A 16,373-nucleotide genomic window follows, 5' to 3' on the forward strand; every position below is an offset into this window, starting at 1 on the left:
AAGGGCCATATCTAACTCCCTCTTGAATATACCCAATGAACTGGCATCAACAACTCTCTGTGGCAGGGAATTCCACAGGTTAACAACTCTCTGAATGAAGAAGTTTCTCCTCATCTCAGTCCTAAATGGCCTACCCCTTATCCTAAGACTTTGTCCCCTGGTTCTGGATTTCCCCAACATCGGGAACATTCTTCCCGCATCGAACCTGTCCAGTCCCGTCAGAATCTTATACGTTTCTATGAGATCCCCTCTCATTCTTCTAAACTCCAGTGAATAAAGGCCCAGTTTATCCAGTCTCTCCTCATATTGACAGTCCAGCCATCCCTGGAATCAGTCTGGTGAACCTTCGCTGCACTCCCTCAATAGCAAGAACATCCTTCCTCAGATTAGGAGACCAAAACTGAACACAATATTCCAGGTGCGGTCTCACTAAGGCCCTGTACAACGGCAGTAAGACCTCCCTGCTCCTATACTCAAATCCCCTAACTATGAAGGCCAACATACCATTTGCCTTCTTCACCGCCTGCTGTACCTGCAAGCCAACTTTCAATGACTGATGAACCAAAACACCCAGGTCTCGTTGCACCTCCCCTTTTCCTAATCTGCCGCCATTCAGATAATATTCTGCCTTCGTTTTTTTGCCCCCAAAATGGATAACCTCGCATTTATCCACATTATACTGCATCTGCCATGCATTTTCCCACTCACCTAACCTGTCCAAGTCACCCTGCAGCCTCTTAGCATCCTCCTCACAGCTCACACCGCCACCCAGTTTAGTGTCATCTGCAAACTTGGAGATATTACACTCAATTCCTTCATCTAAATCGTTAATGTCTATTGTAAAGAGCTGGGGTCCCAGCACTGAGCCTTGCGGCACTCCATTCGTCACTGCCTGCTATTCTGAAAAGGACCTGTTTATCCCGACTCTCTGCTTCCTGTCTGCCAACCAGTTCTCTATCCACGTCAGTACATTACCCCAAATAACATGCGCTCTGATTTTTCACACCACCAACGATGCCTCCGCAAGATCCTACAAATCCCCTGGGAGGACAGCCGCACCAACATTAGTGTCCTCGACCAGGCCAACATCCCCAGCATTGAAGCACTAACCACACTTGATCAGCTCCGCTGGGCAGGCCACATCGTTCACATGCCAGACACGAGTCTCCCAAAGCAAACGCTCTACTCGGAACTCCTTCATGGCAAACGAGCCAAAGGTGGGCAGAGGAAACGTTACAGAGACACCTTTAAAGCCTCCCTGAAAAAGTGCAACATCCCCACTGATACCTGGGAGTCCCTGGCCAAAGACCACCCTAAGTGGAGGAAGTGCATCCGGGAGGACGCTGAGCACCTCGAGTCTCATCGCCGAGAGCATGCAGAAATCAAGCGCAGGCAGCGGAAAGAGCGTGCGGCAAACCTGTCCCACCCTCCCTTATCCTCAACGACTATCTGTCCCACCTGTGGCAGGGACTGTGGCTCTCGTGTTGGACTGTTCAGCCATCTAAGGACTCATTTTAAGAGTGGAAGCAAGTCTTCTTCGATTCCGAGGGACTGCCTATGATGATGATGATGATGATGATGGTTATGTTACTGGGCCAGTAATCCAGAGGCCTGGCTAATGATCCAGAGACACGAGTTCAAATCCCACCATGGCAGCTGGAGAATTTAAATTCAGTTGGAATTTTTTAAAAAGCTAGCATCAGTAACGATGACTATAAAAGTACCACAATGTCATAAAAACCCATCTGGTTCACTAATGACCTTTAGGGAAGGAAATCTGCCATCCTTGCCCGGTCTGGCCTATATGTGACTCCAGACCCATAGCAACGTGGATAACTCTTAACTGCTCTCTGAAATGGCGGCTCACCACCACCTTCTCGAGGGCAATTAGGGGTGGGCAATAAATGCCAGCCTTGCCAGCGACGCCCACATCCCGAGAATGAATATGAAAAAAAAAATAGAAGTGAGAATGATTATAGCACTTTTATATTCCTCTCGTGTGTCTGACTTCCTGCTCTGTGCTACCATTTTCAGTAAACAGACCTTATTCAAGACTCAGCAATGGGACTCAGGATTCAGGTCAAAGTGACCAGATGGCTTCAAAGGAAAAACTCTTTTCTCTTTCGTACAGGAGAAGAACTTCAATAAAATACACTAAAGCAGTACAAATATATAACACTTCGAAGAGAGTATTTTTTTTCTTTTTCTCATTTTTCCTTAACATGCTGTTATTTACTGGGCATGGTCCATGGGCTCCACTAGCCCTCTGGAGTCTGGCAAAGGTGACCATTCTTCATGTATAAGCTCAATGAATGTGAGCAAGCCATCTGACTGTGGGAGACATCATAGGCAACCGCAGTCCTGTCCTCATCCAATATCTACTTAAAAAAAAATTTGTTCACAGGATTGAGCGTTGCTGGCAAGGTATTATTGCCCATCCTAATTGCCCTTGAGAAGGTGGCGGTGAGCAATCTTCTTGAACCGCTGCAGTCCGTGTGATGAAGGTACTCCTACAATGCTGTTAGAGCGAGTTCCAGGACTTTGACCCAGGGACGATGCAGGAATGGCGACATAGTTGTAAGTCAGGATGGTGTGTAACTTGGAGGGGAACTTCCAGGCGCTTGCTGCCTTTGTCCTTCTAGGTGGTAGAGGTTACAGGTTTGGGAGGTGCTGCCTTAGAAGCCTTGGTGAGTTGCTGCAGAGCATCTTGTAGATGGTACGCACTGCAAACATGTTGTGTTGGTGGTGGAGGGAGTGAATGTTTAAGGTGGTGGATGGGGTGCCGATCAAGCGGGCTGCTTTGTCCTGGATGGTGTCAAGCTTCTTGAGTGTTGTTGGAGCTGCACTCATCCCGGCAAGTGGCGAGTATTCCATCACACTCCTGACTTGTGCCTTGTAGATGGTGGAAAGGCTTTGGGGAGTCAGGAGGGGAGACACTCGCTGCAAAATACCCAGCCTCTGACCTGCTTTGTTGCCACAGTATTTATGTGGCTGGTCCAGTTAAGTTTCTGGTCAATGGTGACCCGCAGAATGTTTATGTTAGGGGATTCGATTATTGTAATGTCACATATTAAGACTCTCACTTGTTGGAGATATTCATTGTTTGGCACTTGTGTGGCACAAATGTTGCCATCACTTATCAGCCCAAGCCTGAATGTTATCCAGGTCTTACTGCATGAGGACATGGACTGCTTCATTATCTGAAGAGCTGTGAATGGCACTGAACACTGCAATCATCAGTGAACATCCTCACTTATGATGGACGGAGGGTTATTGATGAAGCAGCTGAAGATGGTTGGGCCTAGGACACGGCCCTGAGGAACTCGTGCAGCAATATCCTGGGGCTGTGAAGATTGACCTCCAACAACCACAACCATCTTCTTTTGCGCTAGGTATGATTCCAGCCAATGGAGAGTTTTCCCCCCCGATTCCCTTTGACTTCAGTTTTACTAGGGCTCCTTGATGCCACAATCAGTCAAATGCTGCCTTGATGTCAAGGGCAGTCACTCTCAACTCACCTCTGGAATTCAGCTCTTTTGTCCATGTTTGGAGCAAGGCTGTAATGAGGTCTAGATCTGAGTGGTCCTGGGGGAACCCAAACTAAGCATCGGTGAGCAAGTTATTGTTAAGTAAATGCTGTTTGATAGAAGGTGTCGTCGACGGTGCTATCACTTCGCTGATGATTGAGAGCAGACTGATGCGGTAATTGGACGGAATAGATTTATCCTGCTTTTTGTGGACAGGATATACCTGGGCAGTTTTCCACATGGTCAGATAGATGCCAGTTTTCTAGCTGCACTGGAACAGCTTGGCTAGAGTACAAGTCTTCAGCACAACAGCCGGGATGTTGTCGGGGCCCATAGCCTTTGCTGTGTCCAGTGCGCTCAGCTGTTGCTTGATAGCACATGGAATGAATCGAATTGGCTGAAGACAGGCTTCTGTGATGGTGGGGACCTCAGGACGAAGCCGATATGGATCATCCATTCAGCACTTCTGGCTGAAGATGTTTGCAAACACTTCAGCCTTGTCTTTTGCACTCACATGCTGGGCTCCACCAGCATTGAGGGTGGGGATATTCATGGAACCTGCTCCTCCTGTTAGTTCCTTAATGGTCCACCACCATTCAGCTAGGATCACTAGATAATTACCTTGGTTGATTGTTTCCCCCACGTCCCTCCATTGCCCAGAGGAACTGAAACCAATTGTAGCCCTTCCCTATCTCCACCCAAGCCAAGATCAGCTAACTTACTACACATGAAGGATTATACCCAGGAACACCTTTTTCTGTGTTTCAGTACCATGTAAGGTATTAACCAACTGGCTAAAATGGGGAAGCACGGGAGAATGGATACATGAGAAAAATATAGAAGCATTATTTTAGCTATTCCATATTAAAAATATCTTGAGTAATAGATTCAGATTTTTTTTTTAAAAAAGCTTTACATTATAGTGTATGTTCTTTCAAAAAAAAGGCAACTTCTCAGTAAGGTTACATGGTATGATTTTTCATAAGTAAATGCAGATCCTTACAAATAAAGTGCATTTAAAAGGATTCTAAAGTAAAATCAAATGGAAATGACCATATTCATTATATAATTTTCTGTTTGGCTGTGCAAATTCAGATATATTAAACCATCTTGCATGTAATATAGGTTGTGTCAAATAGTAATGAATTAATATCACATCACTGCGAAGGTGTGAAACAAATATTTAGGTCATGAGATGCCACAAATAAAAATACAATAGAGGTATTACACAGACATTAGCGCCACCAGATGCCAGTCTGAATAAGCAGAGGAACAAAGCAATTAGCCTCTGCACCCTTGGGCTAAGGAGAAGATCAGGCAAAGCTGCCTCTAGTGATCACTATCCAGCTACCATTGTTGGGAGTGTGCACATGTGGACATCAGGCAAGGACAGGATTGGATTCGCCTCATGTGATTAACACACAAAGTCAAGGCTCATTCACAACTACCTGGTGATGTACTAGTGGGCGATTGGAATTGTACTTCAACAATGAAAAAAACTGGCATAAAGGTCAATGTTAAATTAATAAACCTGTGAAACTTTTTCTGCGTGTAGTGCATGGCTTGGCAGTCGATGACTCTTAAAATTTGACTAGTTTGGTCAAGGGAAAGTATTAGCACACACTTTCTGGTGAAGTTGCCTTAATCCTATCGAGCGACGATAAAGATGCGTTGTGACTTAGAACAAGGTAATAGTACCTGTACATAGCCCAGCTTGATGTGCTGCTCCTCCTTCCTTTACACTTTTAACAAAGATGGTATCCATCGGCTCTGTTCGGCCTTTTTGATGACCTGTGAAGTAAAACAAGACCGGTCTGTAAATTTATACTGTTAGGGAAACCACTCAAAAAAAAGAGACGTCAGCCTTGATTTTCCAATTGGAATGCATCTTCAGCGGAACTTTCTTCTGCCATGGTGATGCATCCTGATTCTGGTTGATGTTTTTCCAGCCTTCAATGTCATTAGCATACTGGAGGCCAACTGCACAGCTTCTGCCCGGGAGCCATGCCAGACTCGGACTGCAAAACTACTGGGGCAAGCCTTAGGAGGAAGCAGACAGAAGCTCCCTGAAAAACTCACTAAAATATTTTGTGGCCTCTTTGTGGGCCTATGCATGGCAATATTCTGTGGGCAACTGCACAGGTCCCCATCTCCAAACTTGGAAGACCAGAGCCTAACAGGTGGCCCTTTCTTCCAATGTTTAAATGGAGAAAATGGCAGGAAGTATATTTTGGATATGAATGGGCATATTTTTTGCCATGGGACCTGTTGTCTAGGATAAGGATTTGGTTGAGGGGGAGGAAGTAGTAGGTAGTAGTTAGAGGGGTGATGCTGGGTTGAGAAAGTGTATGAAATAAAATTACCTAGAGTTGAGTGCTGGAATATATATTCCGTACTTGTTCCATTTTGATTATAAATCTGTATTAGAGTAATTGTCTTTTATTACCAGCTTGCTGTGTTTTAAAACCTTTGCTCATATCCAGTGATATTTATCATTGTTTTGACAATATGTTAGTCATCGTGTTCAACAATTTTCGATGGGTGGATATGGCAAGAAATTGATATCTGATCCACCGAACCAATGAGACTGGTTTGTTTACATTAGAGCTATTCACTATTTACACAAGTTCAGACACGAGTCACCGACTAATCTTTCCTATGTTTTATCAAGTATTCAGCAGGGGATGAAAAAAAAGATCCTAGCAGATTGATCCTAGTACCACCAATGATGGAGTGGCCTAACTGTCATGCCAACAAATGATCAACAGCTTGTCGTTGCAAGATGATCCTCACATACATCATTTAAGAGTGTTTCACAGGGGACAAGGTGGACAGTGGGCATGAGGCAAAGGACATGTGTGTGTGGAGGGGGAGAAAAGAGGAGGAAACCCCGAAGTAGGCTTTGAAGGAGAAGGTGGCTGTAAAGTGAAATGGCTTTGGAGAAAAATGAGGAGTGCAGGGGTACATTGGTTCCAAAGGTGAAATAAAAAAGGTTGAGAATTCAGCAGTAACCCAGAGTCAAAGGAGCTGAAGGTGCAGACAGGGAGATTTGGCTGGAGAAGATTTCTCAGAGATGGTAGAATGAAGGCAGTGGAAGAAGAAGAAGACAAGGATCTTGAATTTGATTTGCAGGAGTACAGAGCACCAGTATAGTATGGTAAGGACAGAAGCGATGAGTGTACAGGAGTTAATATATGTGAGGACTTGAGGCACAAAGTACTGGATTTTTGGAAACTTATGAAGGGTGAAAATGAAGAGGCTGGGAAGCAGAGCAATTAACAGATCAATCCTCAAGGTGGTGAAAGCATGTTACAGATTTCAGGGTGTGTCAGGGGCAGAAGTAAACAAGGTCTTGGCAACTGACCTGTTGTTCAGGTTAAACCTCAGTTCAGGTTCAAAGAAAGCATAATATTCAGCCAAGTGGGTGACCAAGGAGGTTGATAGATTAGGAGTCAGTAGCATGTGGATGCTGGCAAGTTTAAGTTTTGCTTATCCTTAGGAAAAGTTAGCTTATCCAAGACTTGATGTCAAGACAGGCAACAGGTCTGGCTTCAATAGTGGTGGCACAGAGGTAGAGTTCAGCATTGACGGTATACATGCAGAAGCTGACCCCGTGCTTGCTTGTAATATTGCCGAGGGATAGCATTTAAATGATAAATAAGAGGGACCCGGGATAGCATCCTGTGGCACAAAGGTGACTACACGAACATGGGAAAATTAGTGCAAGAGATTTGGTGACGTTGGGATAGGTAAGAATGGAAGCATGATAGAAAGGTACGGAGATGATCAAGAAATAGAGAAGGAGAATGGACTGATCAAGAGTGTCAGAGGTAGCAGAACGACTGATGAGGGAGAGCGAAATGCAGCAGTACCATTGGTGACTTTGAACACAGATGGCTCTGCTGTCGATACATTCTGAAATGCCTTGGAGGGACTTGAAGGAGATGAACTTATAGTTAGTGGCAATAACGCATATAAAGAACTCGGAAACGGCACTAATTTGAGGGGTTGAGGGTGGTCTTTTTAAGTTAGGGTGCTTAAGAAAGGGGCAGAAACAACAACTAAGAATGCTGGAAATCTGAAAACACAGAAAATATTGGAAACACACAGGTCAGTGAACATCCGAGAGAGAAAAGACTATTTTCAAATGCTGATTGACTTGGTGTAGTTCCAGCATTTTTTATTTTCACTGCATAGATCAATATTCTGTCCATTATCATTTAAATCAGACAACATGTATTAAGTGATGATCTGAGTACAATGAACAAAATGTTAAAGATGAAATTGCACAACTTATAATTTATATAAAATTACTTTAGGAACAGATATTCCTCCCCTACTCTCTTCAGGAACAGATCTAATCATTTTTTGAATTAATTGATACTGTCCCTAGTAACTTATTCGACAAGTTTGGGAAACTTTTGAACTGTCATCATCTCTAGGTAGATTTTCAACTTGCCCAGCTGCCCATTATAGAAATTGCCCGACTGGTTGGTGGCCGATCCGCACACCGGATTTATGCCCAGGTGGCAAATTGAAAGTTTACCCCATTGCATCTAAACAGTTAAATGTCAAACCCAGACGCCTTTTCATTACAAGTTTAGTCATCAGTTGCTATCGAGTGGAGGGTAGCCAATGTAACCCCACTTTTTAAAAAAGGAGGGAGAGAGAAAACAGGGAATTATAGACCGGTCAGCCTGACCTCAGTAGTGGGTAAAATGATGGAATCAATTATTAAGGATGTCATAGCAGCACATTTGGAAAGAGGTGACATGATAGGTCCAAGTCAGCATGGATTTGTGAAAGGGAAATCATGCTTGACAAATCTTCTGGAATTTTTTGAGGATGTTTCCAGTAGAGTGGACAAGGGAGAACCAGTTGATGTGGTATATTTGGACTTTCAGAAGGCTTTCGACAAGGTCCCACACAAGAGATTAATGGGCAAAGTTAAAGCACATGGGATTGGGGGTAGTGTGCTGACATGGATTGAGAACTGGTTGTCAGACAGGAAGCAAAGAGTAGGAGTAAATGGGTACTTTTCAGAATGGCAGGCAGTGACTAGTGGGGTACCGCAAGGTTCTGTGCTGGGGCCCCAGCTGTTTACACTGTACATTAATGATTTAGACGAGGGGATTAAATGTAGTATCTCCAAATTTGCGGACGACACTAAGTTGGGTGGCAGTGTGAGCTGCGAGGAGGATGCTATGAGGCTGCAGAGTGACTTGGATAGGTTAGGTGAGTGGGCAAATGCATGGCAGATGAAGTATAATGTGGATAAATGTGAGGTTATCCACTTTGGTGGTAAAAACAGAGAGACAGACTATTATCTGAATGGTGACAGATTAGGAAAAGGGGAGGTGCAACGAGACCTGGGTGTCATGGTACATCAGTCATTGAAGGTTGGCATGCAGGTACAGCAGGTGGTTAAGAAAGCAAATGGCATGTTGGCCTTCATAGCGAGGGGATTTGAGTACAGGGGCAGGGAGGTGTTGCTACAGTTGGTGAGGCCACACCTGGAGTATTGTGTACAGTTTTGGTCTCCTAACTTGAGGAAGGACATTCTTGCTATTGAGGGAGTGCAGCAAAGGTTCACCAGACTGATTTCCGGGATGGCGGGACTGACCTATCAAGAAAGACTGGATCAACTGGGCTTGTATTCACTGGAGTTCAGAAGAATGAGAGGGGACCTCATAGAAACGTTTAAAATTCTGATGGGTTCAGACAGGTTAGATGCAGGAAGAATGTTCCCAATGTTGGGGAAGTCCAGAACCAGGGGTCACAGTCTAAGGATAAGGGGTAAGCCATTTAGGACCGAGATGAGGAGAAACTTCTTCACCCAGAGAGTGGTGAACCTGTGGAATTCTCTACCACAGAAAGTTGTTGAGGCCAATTCACTAAATATATTCAAAAAGGAGTTAGATGTAGTCCTTACTACTAGGGGGATCAAGGGGTATGGCGAGAAAGCAGGAATGGGGTACTGAAGTTGCATGTTCAGCCATGAACTCATTGAATGGCGGTGCAGGCTAGAAGGGCCGAATGGCCTACTCCTGCACCTATTTTCGATGTTTCTATGTTTCTATCTCATGTCTTGGCACTCACCTACAGCAGCCTTGTGGAAATAACCATTATAAATAATCAGTGAAGTCTCAAAGTTTTTTGTTTTTGGAATACAATGCCATCAAGTAGATCTTAAATCAGCTTCCACTGCAGGTACCGACAAGAACTCTTGGGCAATCTCACAATTCACACATTTTAAAATCAACATAACAGTCTACTTCCTCCAGCCAGAGTTGGTAAATATCGCCTCCCACACAGCACCTGCTAATTTATTGATAACTTTTGTGTAAGTATATTGTAACAATAACTCAAGCAATACTCACCTCTTCCATTTCCATTTTCTTCATCCTGTAAAAGAAATTATAATATTTTAGTTAATTACAACTGTTGCACTCTTTTTGATTCTGAGCAATTTACTCTGCTCCTTTGAATGGATGTTCCAAGTAAATTTTCATTAACTTTTCCGAATCCACGACAGACCACACCAAATAAAATGGAAAGTTCAAGCCAAAGCAGATTGAAAGTCAAATCTGCTGAAGGAGAAATGCTCATATGCATTTCTATTAAGTTTTCTAGTTGGTTGATCGTTTTCACAGACCCAACAAATGATGAACGGAGTCATAACTGTTCTGTGTTGGAGCTCAACAAATCTGGTATTTTATAAGAAATCCCCAATTTCACATATTTGGGGAGTTCTGTGAAGATGGTTGGATTAACAAAAAAATTAAATTAGCTCCAATGGAAAACCCCACAACCCAGTTTAAAAGTAATCTGCAAAGCTGCAGAGATGGTAACATTCTGCATTCCATTTAATGCTCCATACTAGTCAACAGCAACAACTTGCATTTATACGGTGTCTTTAACAGAGAAAACATTCCAAGGCACTTCAAAGAGGCAAAATCAGACACAAATGGATGCCAAACCAAAGGAGGAGATATTAGGATAAGTGACGGAGCTTGGTTTTAAGGAGGGTGTTAAAAGAGAGGGAGGGAGGTAGGAGAAAAACTAGAGAAAGATACAGATTCAGGACTAGGACTGGAGGGGCTCAGGGTCGAGCTTGGCTTGGTGGGCAAGAGAAATGGGAGGAAGCAGCAGAGGCAGCTGAATGGATAATCTCAATCTTAGTGACAAAGAAGTCCATGAGTTCCTCACACCTGTGGAGGAGGGTGGGGCAGGCCGAACGGGTTTAAAGGAGAATGTTAGTAGTGAAAAAAAAGCCAGGGGTTAGTTTTACTCTCTAGGATTATCCTGAAGTAGTGAACGGTTTTGGGTCGGACACTGATGCCTGATAAAGCTTGATGTGGTCCAGCCAGATCTGGTGATGGATGGCTAAACTAGATATGCTGAAGTCTGCATCCATAGACTTGAAGGAGCAAAGATGGGGGCCATACTAAGGGAATCGGCCAGGATGGGAGAATTTTACTGGGGGTTTTCAGGTGTGAATCACAGTTGAGATTTCATTGCCTGTCTTTCCTTCAGTCCTCAAGCCCTCTAATTTGAAATGAAAATAGATATTTTATGAAGATTTTTATCTAACGTAATTTGTATAAATTCAATAAAGTGAATAGAACAGTTTATACTTATGTCCTTTGAATTGCATTTGTGCTTACGCTTGAAATAATGCTCTAGTTTAATCTTTTCTTTTCCAGTTCAAATTTTATATACCTCTGTACATCCACTCTCATTTGTTTGCTTTCGACGCTTAATCGGACAGGTAGGCAATTAAAATCGCCCAGATTAATTACATCAGAGAGCCACCAAGTCTTGCCACACTATCATCTGGCAGAATTTAAATGAGGCCCATTTACTTACCTCACTATCCACCTGCCTGGGTTTTAAAATTGGGGCCAAGATTTTCTAACATAACTCTGTCCTCTTGACATGGTCTTTCTCTGAACATTTTCAGTTTGGATACAGCCCCTGAACCTCAGTGACCAGAACTAATTACACTATTTAAGGTGCAGCCTGTTCAGACCACTGTACAGCTTCAGCAAGACTTGTTATATGTGGTTAATGGTAAATTTACCATCAGTCCCTGATCTCATTACAACAGTGACTACACTCCAAAAAGTACTTCATTGGCTGTAAATCACTGAGACGTCCAGTAGTTGTGAAAGGCGCTATATAAATGAAAGTCTTTCTTTTTGTGTTATCTCCTTCAGCCTCTCCCTTTGGTACTTTGACACTACTCTACTTATTCCTTAAAAAAATGCATTTTTCCCTGAATTAAACCCAAGTGCTGCTGCCATTTTGTCCTTTTAAGACTTTGTACACTCAGGAGCCTCATGGACCACACTCCCCTAACTCTACCAAATTAAGGAAAATCTGCAGGATTTTTTAATGACCAAAAAGCTGAAGGGTATTTTACAATAAAAGATTATTTTTTCAAAACGCAAGTTAATGAGAATTCTAAATCCAAGAACAGTGCATGAAAAGGACAGGCGGTTGGAATTTGGAGAATAAGTTTAATTCAAAAAAAGACCATATTGAAAATCTAACTTTCTTTTTCATTTGTTTATCTGCTTATAAATAGACGTCACCATGTGTCCCATAGAAAGCGAGTAGCTCTCGATTGTCATTTTAAGGACCAATGATGAAGGAAGTATATTTTTTGCTGCAGAATCTAAACAGTAATGATTGGTAAAGAAGTGCTGATGTTCCACATGGTAGACTGAGGTAAATTCACTGCTCCCATGCTCCCACCATTGACTGGATTCAAAGGAAATGTGGATCAGAGATAGGGCTGTAACACTGGCCCTAATTCTCTGACCCATGCTCCCTGTGAGCATGGCCCAATGATGGAAGCACAAAGTTTACTTGTTGATGTTCACTTATGATTGGGACATGGATGTGGTAGAATGAGCTTAGACTTTCTCTGGTTGCAATCAGCTCGAAGACCGTTGTAATTGTCATGGTTAACTGGCGATTCGATTGATTCACCTCCCTGCTAATTCCGCCCACCTCCACACACCCGATAACTTCCCCCAAGTCGGATGGCTATAGTTCATGTCAGATGGCTAGTTCATGCTTGCTGATTTCTCACAGAAAGTCTGGCTGACCCCAAATTTTCAGGGCAGGCAATTGTGAACTGGCATCACACTACCCCATGGTGCACTACGCGTGTACAACAACATTCAGCAGCAGCGGGCGGTGTTGCATGCAGATCCATTTAGTCCACAGTCTGCTGGTCATGTTCCGCACTGCTGCACTTAGCATCACCATCTCAATCCTCAGGTACGATGTTGAGAACAGATTAAACAATTAGACCTTGCTTTTTTCCCATAAATGGCTTATTATACCAGGCCTATGCATACACAGGGCTACTTCTATCGTCCAGAAAGCCTCAGTGGTACCACCTCCATAACAAAAGGCAGCAACTGATGTGATTGATTCTGAAAACTTGCATAAATCACAAACATAAACATTTACTACTATACAAAACCCAAGTGTAAAGTTCTGCTAACAGCCAATTGTGGCACAGTTTCAAAACATAATTCCAAATTCCCTTACGTAGAAAGTTCAGCATAAATAAAACTTAAGGATCCAAAGAAAAGGAAAGGTCTGGGTTGCGATTTAAGAAGATTAAACTAAAAACCATATTAAAGGCTTTTTCCACCCTCTTTGCAGCTTTTTGAGAACTGAATTTCCTCAAACAGATTCAAGTAAAAATGTCATGTTAGTTATATAGCTCCTTATTTTGGGAAATAATTATTAATTTAGGAAATTAATTGATAATATAAGGATTAAAAACTCAAAGCAATATGGTTTAGGGCCTGCTCGGATTACTGATGAGTTGCTCTGAATACAACTGGTCAGAGTTTTAAGTAGAATTAATTTGCTAGAAGTCTTGATTTTTACCCATGGCGGGGGGCGGGGGGAGCAAGGAATATCAGTGGTTGGTTCTTCTTTTAGGCAACTGAATGGGTTTTTGCTTTCGTATCTGCACAAATTTCTCGGTCAATATTGTGAAGTAGTGGAGCGATTTGCAGGTTGACTAACAGTCCAACAGGCCTTTCCTTCCAAGGAAATGCTACCACTAAGCCAAAGGCTCGCTCCACTGAATGGGTTGTCCAGAATTCACAAAAAGGCAAAATGTATAAGGGAAAAGCTTTTTGGGTTGAATGGCACTTTCTCGTTTCATATTTAATGCTGCATCATACATTAAAATTTCAGTCTCTTCAAAGTGTTCTATTAGAAAAACTATTCATTCACATTCAGATCATGAGTACAATGGATTTTTGAGATGTCAAAAACAGTTTTAGTATAATTCTTACCGAACAATAAATTTGCTTCAATATTCCATCATCCCTCAACAAGATATCAGACTGACAAATTGTATTATCTCTAACCCTGGTACAGGAAGTTCGTATGTCAGTTTACCCCATAAATGTTGTACATGTCAGAGTGCGAATGATCTCTTTCATTACATGTGCAAGTTAGATCATTACCCAATGTTTCTGTTTGCAGTTTAGAATCCTTCGGAATTCTCCCAGCTGTCTTTCTGTCCTCCAATGCATTATATTTAATATCCTTATCCATCAATCGCATCTAGGCACCTCTCCGCAGCTTCCTACATCTCCACCTGAATGCACTTGCCTGGGTGAACAGAACTGCAACACACAGAAAGCTCGACAAAATCCAGAACAAAGCAGTCCGCTCGATCAGCAGCCCATCCACCACCTTAAACAGCCACTCCCTCCATCACTGATGCACAATGACAGTAGTGTCCACATAATGCACTGTGGCAGCTCGCCAAAGGCATCTTTGACAGCATCTCCTAAAACCGCAATCTCCACCACTTGGAAGGATAAGGGAAGCAGGTGCATGGAACATCATCACCTCCAAGGTCCCCTCCATGTCACACACCACCCCGACTTGGACATACATCACTGTTCCTTTATTGTGGCTGGATCAAAATCCTGGAATTCACTACCAAACAGCACAATGGGAGTACCTCCACCACATCAACTGCAGTGGTTCAATAAAAAGGTCCATTGCAACCTGCTCAACTAGGGATGGGCAATAAATGCTGGCTTTGCCAGACATGCTCATTTTCCGAGAATGAAATAAAAAAATCTCCCTCCTTAAACCTCTACCTCTCTATCATTATAAATCTGCCCAGGATCCATCTCTGTGAGTCACCCTTCACCCCCCTTCTGGCTCAGCACCACTTAAATGTAATTCATTGTTTTGGAAATCTCCCCTTAGAATAACGCGAGAAAAATGACTCACTTAACTCGACTGCGCATGTCCTAACTCGCTCCAAGTCCCGCTCACCCATCACCCCTGTGCTCGCTGACCTACATTGGCTTCCCGTTAAGCAACACCTGAATTTCAAAATTCTCATCCTTGTTTTCAAATCCCTCCATGGCCTTGCCCCTCTGTAATCTCCTCCAGCCCCACAACTTCCCCCCCCCGGCGCCGCCCAAGATGTCTGCGCCCTTCTAATTCTTCCCTCTTGAGCATCCCTCATTATAATCGCTCAACCTTTGGTGGCCGTGCCTTCAGCTGCCTGGAGTCCAAGCTCGAATTCCCTGCCTAAACCTTTCCGCCTCTCTACCTCCCTTTCCTCCTTCAAGACCTTCCTTAAAACATACCTTTTTGACCAAGCTTTTGGTCACATAAGAAATAGGAGCAGGAGTAGGCCATATGGCCCCTCGAGCTTGCTCCGCCATTCAATAAGATCATGGCTGATCCGATCATGGACTCAATTCCACTTCCCCACCTGCTCCCCATAACCCTTTATTGTTTAAGAAACTGTCTATTTCTGTCTTAAATGTATTCAATGTCCCAGCTTCCACAGATCTCTGAGGCAGTAAATTCCACAGATTTACAACTCTGAGAAGAAATTTCTCCTCATCTCAGTTTTAAATGGCCGGCCCCTTATTCGAAGATCATGCCCCCTAGTTCTAGTCTCCACCCATCAGTGGAAACATCCTCTCTGCATCCACCTTGTCAAGCCCCCTCATAATCTTATACGTTTTGATAAGATCTCCTCTCATTCTTCTGAATTCCAATGAGTAGAGGCCCAACCTACTCCTCAACCTTTCCTCATAAGTCAACCCACTCATCCCCGGAATCAACCTATGAACCTTCTCTGAATTGTCTCCAAAGTAAGTATATCCTTTCGTAAATATGGAAACCAAAATTGCACGCAGTATTTCAGGTGTGGCCTCACCAATACCTTATATAGCTGTAGCAAGACTTCCCTGCTTTTATACTCCATCCCCTTTGTAATAAAGGCCAAGATTCCATTGGCCTTCCTGATCACTTGCTGTACCTGCATACTATCCTTTTGTGTTTCATGCACAAGTACCCCCAGGTCCCACTATACTGCAGCATTTTGCAATCTTTCTCCATTTAAATAATAACTTACTCTTTGATTTTTTTTCTGCCAGAGTGCATGACCTCTCACTTTCCAACATTATACTCTATCTGCCAAATTTTTGCCCACTCACTTAGCCTGTCCAAGTCCTTTTGCAGATTTTGTGAGTCCTCCTCACACATTGCTTTTCCTTCCATCTTTGTATCGTCAGCAAACTTGGCTACATTACACTCAGTCCCTTCTTCCAAGTTGTTAATATAGATTGTAAATAGTTGGGGTCCCAGCACTGATCCCTGTGGCACCCCACTAGTTACTGGTTGCCAACCAGAGAATGAACCATTTATTCGAGTCTCTGTTTTCTGTTAGTCACCTGTACTAATTTCTACTTATGCGGCTCGGTGTCAAATTTTTTATCTCATAATACTCCTGTGAAGTGTCTTGGGACGTTTCACTATGTTAAAGGT

General features: G+C 43.2%; 1 protein-coding gene across 5 annotated transcripts in view; it reads right to left on the reverse strand.

Moving 5' to 3' along the window:
* arhgap23a (Rho GTPase activating protein 23a) overlaps positions 1-16,373 on the reverse strand; it is a 482,417-nt gene that overhangs the window by 108,505 nt on the left and 357,539 nt on the right. For 4 of the 5 annotated variants that reach the window (XM_070864541.1, XM_070864540.1, XM_070864539.1 and 1 more), the window contains 2 exons: positions 9,908-9,932; positions 5,226-5,318 (listed from right to left, as the gene is read on the reverse strand). In XM_070864541.1, the coding sequence (XP_070720642.1) occupies positions 5,226-5,318; positions 9,908-9,932 (118 nt within the window). The remainder of the gene's footprint in view (positions 1-5,225; positions 5,319-9,907; positions 9,933-16,373) is intronic. The other variant, XM_070864542.1, reaches the window with a different exon arrangement.

The sequence above is a fragment of the Pristiophorus japonicus genome, chromosome 21 (assembly GCF_044704955.1).
Source record: "Pristiophorus japonicus isolate sPriJap1 chromosome 21, sPriJap1.hap1, whole genome shotgun sequence".
Lineage (NCBI taxonomy): Eukaryota > Metazoa > Chordata > Chondrichthyes > Pristiophoridae > Pristiophorus > Pristiophorus japonicus.